This window comes from Eptatretus burgeri, chromosome 1 (assembly GCF_056783735.1).
Source record: "Eptatretus burgeri isolate ZD-2024b chromosome 1, Ebu_testis_v1, whole genome shotgun sequence".
Taxonomy (NCBI): domain Eukaryota; kingdom Metazoa; phylum Chordata; class Myxini; order Myxiniformes; family Myxinidae; genus Eptatretus; species Eptatretus burgeri.
The window spans coordinates 151998513-152010839 of record NC_140961.1 but is presented as its reverse complement, the minus strand read 5'-3'; the positions used below and the strand labels follow the sequence as shown (position 1 = coordinate 152010839).

Genomic DNA, 12327 nt, shown 5'->3' with positions numbered 1-12327 from the left:
TGGCGTTTTGTCGGAGCAGTCGGATGAGAAGAAGTGGTGGTAAGTAAAGTGATGTTCACAAGATTGTGGTCAGAAGAACTAAATGGAGGTGAAATTATGTCGTTGTAACGCAACGGATTGGAAGTGAAGAATAAATCCAAAGTATTGGTGGTGTGGTCATGACGATCTGGGATATGGGAAGGGTGGGTGATAGTTTGTCCCAAGTCATTAAGAATGGAAAATGTAAGAAATTCACACCCCACCCCACCCCCCCCCCCCAAACATCCACGTGGGAAAATCTCAGCCACTCCCTGTGGTGTCCATTGAAGCCACTCCCTGTGGTGAGAGAAATTCTGCTTGAGGGTGTTTGGAAGTCATGGCCTCATGGCAAGATTTAAGATGGTTAAAGAAAGCTACAAAGTTTGTGGAATTGGGAGAGCAGTAAGTGAAACAGAGAAAGATATTGATGGTCAGGAGACAAATCTTAAGCCAGATGATATCAAAGTATTGAGATTGGAGGTCCACAAGGTGTACACAGCAGGTATGTTGATGTTGGAGTTGACACAGACTCATCCTTTGAAATGGAATCATGAGTGAAGGTTCGAGTTCAAAATGTAAGAATTAACAAAAACCTAATGTGATAATTGGGTCTCTGAGAGAAGCAAGATATTAGGAGAGGATCTTGCTCGATGATGTTCAACAGAGAAAAGATTTGAAGAAAGACCACGGATGTTGGTGAAATGAATTGAAAAAAAAAAAGTCATATCGTTTCAAAAGGCCAGGGTCTTGGGAGGGACCGATACTACTATTGCCTGAGCCCCCCCCCCCCACTCGTTGGCAGCAGAGACAGGCAGGTCACTGAGTCTTCGAACCCCAAAATGCCAGGAACTAGGGGCCATTAACTTTTCGAACTTTATCATAATTAATTGGAGGCTGTCTGAGGGAAATGAAAGGAAAGATAAATAAAAGACAGAGAATGTAAAGTGTCTCTCTCTCTCTATAGAGAGTGCAGCCTGTGGCTGCTGGTTGCATCATTGGTTGGGACGTGGCTATGCCACTAATGCAGTGCCCCCCTTACCAGTGCACTGGTGCTCATTTTGCTGACCTCGGAAGGATGACAGGCTGAGTCAACCTCCTGGTGTATCAATTCAGTGGCCCAACAGGGCCTGAACTCAGGAACCTAGCATCCCAAGCCACCACCCTCACCACAAAGCCAACACCAGGCTCCGATGTCAAGTGAGGAGTGAAAATGAGTGAGTAAGAAAAGTGTATGATGAAAAGCGTTTGACGTTTGTGTGAAAAATGTGTGATGTTTGTTTGCAAGAAACAGAGATTAAAGCTCATCTGGAAGTTATCGTTTGAGTGAGACAGAAAGTTCCGTTCCAAGTACCGTACGGATAAAGCACACAAAAACAACCACAAATTACTTGGATCAAGTCCAACGGGTGCGAATGATAAGGTGGGTGGAGGGAGAGGAGAGAAAACAACAATCTGCAGGACAAGAGGTGGGCTTGACGAGGGTTAATGTGGATAAAAAAGATCAAGAGTATTTACATGGAATTAAGGCACATGAGGAGGCCATTCGGCCCATCTTGCCTGTGCCACATCAACACCACACCAATTTATCAACACAAAATCCAAAGAAAATGCAAAATGAATTTTGTTGTTGTTGGTTTTTTTTATTTTTTCCAAGTTATGCGAGAATGAAACAGACAAGTCGGGCGTAAGAGGAAGCAGTACGGGAGAATTATATTTGGAAATGAGAGTGAAGGGATATGAAACATTTTAAACTGTGATTTAAATTTTAAAAGATTTATGGTTGACAGAACATGTGGAAATGAAATTAATAAAAAAAATGGGAGATAAGAGAGGAAAGAAGGATGTGATGGAGAAGTGAATGATCCGAGAAAGAATAAGAGGAATGACTGAAGTCCCATTTTCACCTTTCTACAATTCCACTAAACATCGACATCTCATTATAATCAACTCAACAATGGTCATGAAAGTTACACAAGCTCCACTCCTTGTGCTCTGCTCCCCTAATGCTCCTGATCCTTAACAGAATAAAAATTTGATATAAATTATATATTTGTGATTTATTAAGTGTCCTCTTGTGGTTATTACAATTGCCACCCTTATTATTTATATCAAATCATTAAAGACGAGTGTCGGGTCACCCCGGCACATGGCTTGCGATCTCGATGAGAAGGTGCCACAGCTGTTATTCGGCAACCGTGGGTCAAATATGCCAAACATGGCCATGGTCCACAGAGACCCAATCACATTACAATACCATACATCATGTTGCAGATTTCGACGACGACGACGAATGCCTTCCCCACAAAATAAATTTAATGAAAACACCTTATGATGTGACAAATATGCACTCATCACAATCCAATCTGTAATAAAAGCAAATGGAATGTGTACAACGATAATAGTTTCTTTGCTAATGAGGGTATAGCTAATGACCGATGTGTGCATTGTACCTCATTACAGATAGAGCTGTGCCAACATAATTCAAGGTTTTGTTGGGCACTTCGACTGGATCCATGCCAAACCAGCCAAACCTGCACCAAGTGATTCGACAAGAGAGATCACAAACAATTAATGTGTGATAAGCCAATCAAATGCTCAAGAGGCACGAGCCAGTAAAATGTTCAAAACAAATAAGCTTTAATTATTTACTATTAGCAAAAGCAAAACGATCAACAAAAAAGCTTCCGCAGGATGTTTCGTTTTTGAGCGATTATCCATCATCTGCAATGAGGTCGTGCAAGACAGCGATTATATGGTGGTAACATTGGTTTTTATTTTGTTGCAAAAACAATGAAATGCTTACTGATATGGGGAACTTCGTAAACAAGAACTACTCGCAGGCTACAAGGCCTTTGCCCGTAGCACAATGGAATACTGCAATATGGGCTGGCAATGGAGATTCGCATCTGTTTCTACTGCATTCTGGAGAATCTACAGCTATCAACATTAATGGATCTCCCGTGATGAGGCCAAAGCACAAACCTGTTGCTCTCAAAATTCAGACAGGGGATGGTGGCCACTGATTTTTTTTTTATTTTTTTTTTTTTTAATGGCTCTCCTATCACCTCGCTACCATCACTCTCCTCGGCTTCCTCACACTCATTAGGCTTTAAAAATATATTGAATTTGGACACAAATGTGTCAATGGACATGCCTCTGCCATGTTTGGTGTGAACGAACTATTATGTTTCATCTCAATCAAGCATCACATGAGAGAGAAAAAGAGAGAAAACAGCAGATGCTTCGAACTTGAGTTATGATCTGCAAAATGATTTTCATAGGGCATTTGACCTTTTGAACCCAAAATAAAATATGTTCATCTTTGTATTGCATCTCATACTTGTAGCAAGTCTGGTCAAAATCTATTCAGTGGTTCACAAAAATCTGCTACGTACATACAAGCCAAAAACGAGTGTGTCAGTGTGAGTGAGTGAGTGAGTGAGTGAATGAGTGAGAGAGACACACACACACACACACACACACACACACACACACACACACACACACACACACACACACACACACACACACACAAAGTTGGAGTTTGCAGTTTTGCCACGTGTGCCATACACAAACCTTCCTTTCATATTTCTGCATCACAAACCTTCCTGGGTGTTCACTGAATTAACTGTCATTGGTTTCATTGAAATCTGTGAATCTGTTCTCAAGTTATAGCATCACAAGCAAACAAACACACAGACGCAGCTCCCTTTATCATGTAGATTACCGTGAGCTGGCCCATCCCATGAGCAGGTTGAAAGTGCTCCATATGAGAAGTCCTAATCCCAAGCCAATGGTCTTTAGTATCGGCACCACAGCAATATTACCTGAGAAAAAGATTTTGGAAATTAAAATTTCGAAGAACAATGAAGAGATATGTGCATATGATGGAGGCCCAATGGTATGGTACATATCGACAGCATGATAATGGATCAATCATTGAGCGCTCCTACAGATCCGGAGTGCAAGCAGAGCGGAGGGAGGAATCCGGGAGGGAGCACAAGGAGAGTGATCAGAGGACCACCAATCCAAACCGTTGGGCAGCGGAAACTCCACCGGGTTGTTGTAAGGTGTGCAAGGGAATGCAAAAGTCACCATATACAGTGGTGGCCAAAAATATTGGCACCATTGCACTTTTTTCAAATAATGCACCATTTCTTCCAGAAAATCGTTTAATAAAAATATATATTTTGGCACGTATGTATTTCTTTGGTCTGCAGTGGAACTAAACAAACAAAAAAAAAAAGGTAAATTTTTTTTTTACAAAATCTTACATTATTCCACACAGAAATCTGAAAATGGCCTGGACAATAGTATTGGCACCTTTTAAAAGTTGTTAGAAATAATTAGATTTCAAGCAGGTTCACCTTTTCAATTCACTCAAGCAGATTCTCCTTTTCAATTCACTCAAGCAGATTCTCCTTTTCAATTTACTCAAGCAGATTCTCCTTTTCAATTCACTCAAGCGGGTTCTCCTTTTCAATTCACTCAAGCGGGTTCTCCTTTTCAATTTACTCAAGCGGGTTCTCCTTTTCAATTTACTCAAGCGGGTTCCCCTTTTCAATTCACTCAAGCGGGTTCTCCTTTTCAATTCACTCAAGCGGGTTCTCCTTTTCAATTCACTCAAGCGGGTTCTCCTTTTCAATTCACTCAAGCGGGTTCTCCTTTTCAATTCACTCAAACGGGTTCTCCTTTTCAATTCACTCAGGCGGGTTCTCCTTTTCAATTCACTCAAGCGGGTTCCCCTTTTCAATTCACTCAAGCGGGTTCTCCTTTTCAATTCACTCAAGCGGATTCTCCTTTTCAATTCACTCAAGCGGGTTCTCCTTTTCAACTTACTCAAGCGGGTTCCCCTTTTCAATTTACTCAAGCGGGTTCCCCTTTTCAATTCACTCAAGCGGGTTCCCCTTTTCAATTTACTCAAGCGGGTTCCCCTTTTCAACTGACTCAAGCGGGTTCCCCTTTTCAACTTACTCAAGCGGGTTCCCCTTTTCAACTTACTCAAGCGGGTTCCCCTTTTCAATTTACTCAAGCGGGTTCCCCTTTTCAACTTACTCAAGCGGGTTCCCCTTTTCAATTTACTCAAGCGGGTTCCCCTTTTCAATTTACTCAAGCGGGTTCCCCTTTTCAATTTACTCAAGCGGGTTCTCCTTTTCAATTTACTCAAGCGGGTTCTCCTTTTCAATTCACTCAAGCGGGTTCTCCTTTTCAATTTACTCAAGCGGGTTCCCCTTTTCAACTTACTCAAGCGGGTTCCCCTTTTCAATTTACTCAAGCGGGTTCTCCTTTTCAATTCACTCAAGCGGATTCTCCTTTTCAATTCACTCAAGCGGGTTCTCCTTTTCAATTCACTCAAGCAGATTCTCCTTTTCAATTCACTCAAGCGGGTTCTCCTTTTCAACTTACTCAAGCGGGTTCCCCTTTTCAATTTACTCAAGCGGGTTCCCCTTTTCAATTTACTCAAGCGGGTTCCCCTTTTCAATTTACTCAAGCGGGTTCCCCTTTTCAATTCACTCAAGCGGGTTCACCTTTTCAATTCACTCAAGCGGGTTCCCCTTTTCAATTTACTCAAGCGGGTTCTCCTTTTCAACTTACTCAAGCGGGTTCCCCTTTTCAATTTACTCAAGCGGGTTCTCCTTTTCAATTCACTCAAGCGGGTTCTCCTTTTCAATTTACTCAAGCGGGTTCTCCTTTTCAATTTACTCAAGCGGGTTCCCCTTTTCAACTTACTCAAGCGGGTTCCCCTTTTCAATTTACTCAAGCGGGTTCTCCTTTTCAATTCACTCAAGCGGGTTCTCCTTTTCAATTCACTCAAGCGGGTTCTCCTTTTCAATTCACTCAAGCGGGTTCCCCTTTTCAATTCACTCAAGCGGGTTCTCCTTTTCAATTCACTCAAGCGGGTTCCCCTTTTCAACTTACTCAAGCGGGTTCCCCTTTTCAACTTACTCAAGCGGGTTCCCCTTTTCAATTTACTCAAGCGGGTTCCCCTTTTCAACTTACTCAAGCGGGTTCCCCTTTTCAACTTACTCAAGCGGGTTCCCCTTTTCAATTTACTCAAGCGGGTTCCCCTTTTCAATTTACTCAAGCGGGTTCCCCTTTTCAACTTACTCAAGCGGGTTCACCTTTTCAATTTACTCAAGCGGGTTCCCCTTTTCAATTCACTCAAGCGGGTTCCCCTTTTCAATTCACTCAAGCGGGTTCCCCCTTTTCAACTTACTCAAGCGGGTTCCCCTTTTCAATTTACTCAAGCGGGTTCCCCTTTTCAATTCACTCAAGCGGGTTCCCCTTTTCAATTCACTCAAGCGGGTTCCCCTTTTCAATTCACTCAAGCGGGTTCCCCTTTTCAATTCACTCAAGCGGGTTCCCCCTTTTCAACTTACTCAAGCGGGTTCCCCTTTTCAATTTACTCAAGCGGGTTCCCCTTTTCAATTTACTCAAGCGGGTTCCCCTTTTCAATTTACTCAAGCGGGTTCCCCTTTTCAATTTACTCAAGCGGGTTCTCCTTTTCAATTTACTCAAGCGGGTTCTCCTTTTCAATTCACTCAAGCGGGTTCTCCTTTTCAATTTACTCAAGCGGGTTCTCCTTTTCAATTTACTCAAGCGGGTTCCCCTTTTCAACTTACTCAAGCGGGTTCCCCTTTTCAATTTACTCAAGCGGGTTCTCCTTTTCAATTCACTCAAGCAGATTCTCCTTTTCAATTCACTCAAGCGGGTTCTCCTTTTCAATTCACTCAAGCAGATTCTCCTTTTCAATTCACTCAAGCGGGTTCTCCTTTTCAACTTACTCAAGCGGGTTCCCCTTTTCAATTTACTCAAGCGGGTTCCCCTTTTCAATTTACTCAAGCGGGTTCCCCTTTTCAATTTACTCAAGCGGGTTCCCCTTTTCAATTCACTCAAGCGGGTTCACCTTTTCAATTCACTCAAGCGGGTTCCCCTTTTCAATTTACTCAAGCGGGTTCTCCTTTTCAACTTACTCAAGCGGGTTCCCCTTTTCAATTTACTCAAGCGGGTTCCCCTTTTCAATTTACTCAAGCGGGTTCTCCTTTTCAATTCACTCAAGCGGGTTCTCCTTTTCAATTTACTCAAGCGGGTTCTCCTTTTCAATTTACTCAAGCGGGTTCCCCTTTTCAACTTACTCAAGCGGGTTCCCCTTTTCAATTTACTCAAGCGGGTTCTCCTTTTCAATTCACTCAAGCGGGTTCTCCTTTTCAATTCACTCAAGCGGGTTCTCCTTTTCAATTCACTCAAGCGGGTTCCCCTTTTCAATTCACTCAAGCGGGTTCTCCTTTTCAATTCACTCAAGCGGGTTCCCCTTTTCAATTCACTCAAGCGGGTTCCCCTTTTCAACTTACTCAAGCGGGTTCCCCTTTTCAACTTACTCAAGCGGGTTCCCCTTTTCAATTTACTCAAGCGGGTTCCCCTTTTCAATTTACTCAAGCGGGTTCCCCTTTTCAATTTACTCAAGCGGGTTCCCCTTTTCAATTTACTCAAGCGGGTTCCCCTTTTCAATTTACTCAAGCGGGTTCCCCTTTTCAACTTACTCAAGCGGGTTCACCTTTTCAATTTACTCAAGCGGGTTCCCCTTTTCAATTCACTCAAGCGGGTTCCCCTTTTCAATTCACTCAAGCGGGTTCCCCCTTTTCAACTTACTCAAGCGGGTTCCCCTTTTCAATTTACTCAAGCGGGTTCCCCTTTTCAATTCACTCAAGCGGGTTCCCCTTTTCAATTCACTCAAGCGGGTTCCCCTTTTCAATTCACTCAAGCGGGTTCCCCCTTTTCAACTTACTCAAGCGGGTTCCCCTTTTCAATTTACTCAAGCGGGTTCCCCTTTTCAATTCACTCAAGCAGATTCTCCTTTTCAATTTACTCAAGCGGGATCCCCTTTTCAATTTACTCAAGCAGATTCTCCTTTTCAATTTACTCAAGCAGATTCTCCTTTTCAATTTACTCAAGCAGGTTCTCCTTTTCAATTTACTCAAGCAGGTTCCCCTTTTCAATTTACTCAAGCAGATTCTCCTTTTCAATTTACTCAAGCAGATTCTCCTTTTCAATTTACTCAAGCGGGATCCCCTTTTCAATTTACTCAAGCAGATTCTCCTTTTCAATTTACTCAAGCAGATTCTCCTTTTCAATTTACTCAAGCAGATTCTCCTTTTCAATTTACTCAAGCGGGTTCCCCTTTTCAATTTACTCAAGCAGATTCTCCTTTTCAATTTACTCAAGCAGATTCTCCTTTTCAATTTACTCAAGCGGGTTCCCCTTTTCAACTTACTCAAGCGGGTTCCCCTTTTCAACTTACTCAAGCGGGTTCCCCTTTTCAATTTACTCAAGCGGGTTCCCCTTTTCAATTTACTCAAGCGGGTTCCCCTTTTCAACTTACTCAAGCGGGTTCACCTTTTCAATTCACTCAAGCGGGTTCTCCTTTTCAATTCACTCAAGCGGGTTCTCCTTTTCAATTTACTCAAGCGGGTTCCCCTTTTCAACTTACTCAAGCGGGTTCCCCTTTTCAATTTACTCAAGCGGGTTCCCCTTTTCAATTTACTCAAGCGGGTTCCCCTTTTCAATTCACTCAAGCGGGTTCACCTTTTCAATTCACTCAAGCGGGTTCCCCTTTTCAATTTACTCAAGCGGGTTCCCCTTTTCAACTTACTCAAGCGGATTCTCCTTTTCAATTTACTCAAGCGGGACCCCCTTTTCAATTTACTCAAGCAGATTCTCCTTTTCAATTCACTCAAGCGGGTTCTCCTTTTCAATTCACTCAAGCGGGTTCCCCTTTTCAACTTACTCAAGCGGGTTCCCCTTTTCAATTTACTCAAGCGGGTTCTCCTTTTCAATTCCCTCAAGCAGGTTCTCCTTTTCAATTCACTCAAGCGGGTTCTCCTTTTCAATTCACTCAAGCGGGTTCTCCTTTTCAATTCACTCAAGCGGGTTCTCCTTTTCAATTCACTCAAGCGGGTTCACTTTTCAACTTACTCAAGCGGGTTCCCCTTTTCAATTCACTCAAGCGGGTTCTCCTTTTCAATTTACTCAAGCGGGTTCTCCTTTTCAATTTACTCAAGCGGGTTCCCCTTTTCAATTTACTCAAGCGGGTTCCCCTTTTCAACTTACTCAAGCAGATTCTCCTTTTCAATTTACTCAAGCGGGACCCCCTTTTCAATTTACTCAAGCAGATTCTCCTTTTCAATTCACTCAAGCGGGTTCTCCTTTTCAATTCACTCAAGCAGATTCTCCTTTTCAATTCACTCAAGCGGGTTCTCCTTTTCAATTCACTCAAGCGGGTTCTCCTTTTCAATTCACTCAAGCAGATTCTCCTTTTCAATTCACTCAAGCAGATTCTCCTTTTCAATTCACTCAAGCGGGTTCTCCTTTTCAATTCACTCAAGCGGGTTCTCCTTTTCAATTCACTCAAGCGGGTTCTCCTTTTCAATTCACTCAAGCGGGTTCCCCTTTTCAACTTACTCAAGCGGGTTCCCCTTTTCAATTCACTCAAGCGGGTTCTCCTTTTCAATTTACTCAAGCGGGTTCTCCTTTTCAATTTACTCAAGCGGGTTCTCCTTTTCAATTTACTCAAGCGGGATCCCCTTTTCAATTCACTCAAGCGGGTTCCCCTTTTCAATTCACTCAAGCGGGTTCTCCTTTTCAATTCACTCAAGCGGGTTCTCCTTTTCAATTCACTCAAGCGGGTTCCCCTTTTCAATTCACTCAAGCGGGTTCTCCTTTTCGACTTACTCAAGCGGGTTCTCCTTTTCGATTTACTCAAGCGGGTTCTCCTTTTCGATTTACTCAAGCGGGTTCTCCTTTTCAATTTACTCAAGCGGGTTCTCCTTTTCAATTTACTCAAGCGGGTTCTCCTTTTCAATTTACTCAAGCGGGATCCCCTTTTCAATTCACTCAAGCGGGTTCCCCTTTTCAATTCACTCAAGCGGGTTCTCCTTTTCAATTCACTCAAGCGGGTTCCCCTTTTCAATTCACTCAAGCGGGTTCCCCTTTTCAATTCACTCAAGCGGGTTCCCCTTTTCAATTCACTCAAGCGGGTTCCCCTTTTCAATTCACTCAAGCGGGTTCTCCTTTTCGACTTACTCAAGCGGGTTCTCCTTTTCGATTTACTCAAGCGGGTTCTCCTTTTCGATTTACTCAAGCGGGTTCTCCTTTTCAATTTACTCAAGCGGGTTCTCCTTTTCAATTTACTCAAGCGGGTTCTCCTTTTCAATTTACTCAAGCGGGTTCTCCTTTTCAATTTACTCAAGCGGGTTCTCCTTTTCAATTCACTCAAGCGGGTTCCCCTTTTCAATTCACTCAAGCGGGTTCCCCTTTTCAACTCACTCAAGCGGGTTCCCCTTTTCAATTTACTCAAGCGGGTTCCCCTTTTCAATTCACTCAAGCGGGTTCTCCTTTTCAATTCACTCAAGCGGGTTCTCCTTTTCGACTTACTCAAGCGGGTTCTCCTTTTCGATTTACTCAAGCGGGTTCTCCTTTTCGATTTACTCAAGCGGGTTCTCCTTTTCGACTTACTCAAGCGGGTTCTCCTTTTCGACTTACTCAGCGGGTTCTCCTTTTCAATTTACTCAAGCGGGTTCTCCTTTTCAATTCACTCAGCGGGTTCTCCTTTTCAATTCACTCAGCGGGTTCTCCTTTTCAATTCAATCAAGCGGGTTCCCCTTTTCAATTTACTCAAGCGGGTTCCCCTTTTCAATTTACTCAAGCGGGTTCCCCTTTTCAATTCACTCATGCGGGTTCTCCTTTTCAATTCACTCAAGCGTGTTCTCCTTTTCGACTTACTCAAGCGGGTTCTCCTTTTCGATTTACTCAAGCGGGTTCTCCTTTTCGACTTACTCAAGCGGGTTCTCCTTTTCGACTTACTCAAGCGGGTTCTCCTTTTCGACTTACTCAAGCGGGTTCTCCTTTTCGACTTACTCAAGCGGGTTCTCCTTTTCCATTTACTCAAGCGGGTTCTGCTTTTCAATTCACTCAAGCGGGTTCTCCTTTTCAATTCACTCAAGCGGGTTCTCCTTTCCAATTCACTCAAGCGGGTTCTCCTTTTCAATTCAATCAAGCGGGTTCCCCTTTTCAATTTACTCAAGCGGGTTCCCCTTTTCAATTCACTCAAGCGGGTTCACCTTTTCGACTTACTCAAGCGGGTTCTCCTTTTCGATTTACTCAAGCGGGTTCACCTTTTCGACTTACTCAAGCGGGTTCTCCTTTTCGATTTACTCAAGCGGGTTCTCCTTTTCGATTTACTCAAGCGGGTTCCCCTTTTCAACTTACTCAAGCGGGTTCCCCTTTTCAATTTACTCAAGCGGGTTCTCCTTTTCAATTCCCTCAAGCAGGTTCTCCTTTTCAATTCACTCAAGCGGGTTCTCCTTTTCAATTCACTCAAGCGGGTTCTCCTTTTCAATTCACTCAAGCGGGTTCTCCTTTTCAATTCACTCAAGCGGGTTCCCCTTTTCAACTTACTCAAGCGGGTTCCCCTTTTCAATTCACTCAAGCGGGTTCTCCTTTTCAATTTACTCAAGCGGGTTCTCCTTTTCAATTTACTCAAGCGGGTTCCCCTTTTCAATTTACTCAAGCGGGTTCCCCTTTTCAACTTACTCAAGCAGATTCTCCTTTTCAATTTACTCAAGCGGGACCCCCTTTTCAATTTACTCAAGCAGATTCTCCTTTTCAATTCACTCAAGCGGGTTCTCCTTTTCAATTCACTCAAGCAGATTCTCCTTTTCAATTCACTCAAGCGGGTTCTCCTTTTCAATTCACTCAAGCGGGTTCTCCTTTTCAATTCACTCAAGCAGATTCTCCTTTTCAATTCACTCAAGCGGGTTCTCCTTTTCAATTCACTCAAGCGGGTTCTCCTTTTCAATTCACTCAAGCGGGTTCTCCTTTTCAATTCACTCAAGCGGGTTCCCCTTTTCAACTTACTCAAGCGGGTTCCCCTTTTCAACTTACTCAAGCGGGTTCCCCTTTTCAATTCACTCAAGCGGGTTCTCCTTTTCAATTTACTCAAGCGGGTTCTCCTTTTCAATTTACTCAAGCGGGTTCTCCTTTTCAATTTACTCAAGCGGGATCCCCTTTTCAATTCACTCAAGCGGGTTCCCCTTTTCAATTCACTCAAGCGGGTTCTCCTTTTCAATTCACTCAAGCGGGTTCTCCTTTTCAATTCACTCAAGCGGGTTCCCCTTTTCAATTCACTCAAGCGGGTTCTCCTTTTCGACTTACTCAAGCGGGTTCTCCTTTTCGATTTACTCAAGCGGGTTCTCCTTTTCGATTTACTCAAGCGGGTTCTCCTTTTCAATTTACTCAAGCGGGTTCTCCTTT

The 12327-nt window shown here is 43.2% G+C and overlaps 1 protein-coding gene across 7 annotated transcripts in view; it reads right to left on the bottom strand.

Moving 5' to 3' along the window:
* TMEM144 (transmembrane protein 144) overlaps positions 1–12327 on the bottom strand; it is an 84336-nt gene that overhangs the window by 45266 nt on the left and 26743 nt on the right. For all 7 annotated transcript variants that reach the window (XM_085847332.1, XM_085847316.1, XM_085847324.1 and 4 more), the window contains 2 exons: positions 3746–3845; positions 2469–2549 (listed from right to left, as the gene is read on the bottom strand). In XM_085847332.1, the coding sequence (XP_085703458.1) occupies positions 2469–2549; positions 3746–3845 (181 nt within the window). The remainder of the gene's footprint in view (positions 1–2468; positions 2550–3745; positions 3846–12327) is intronic.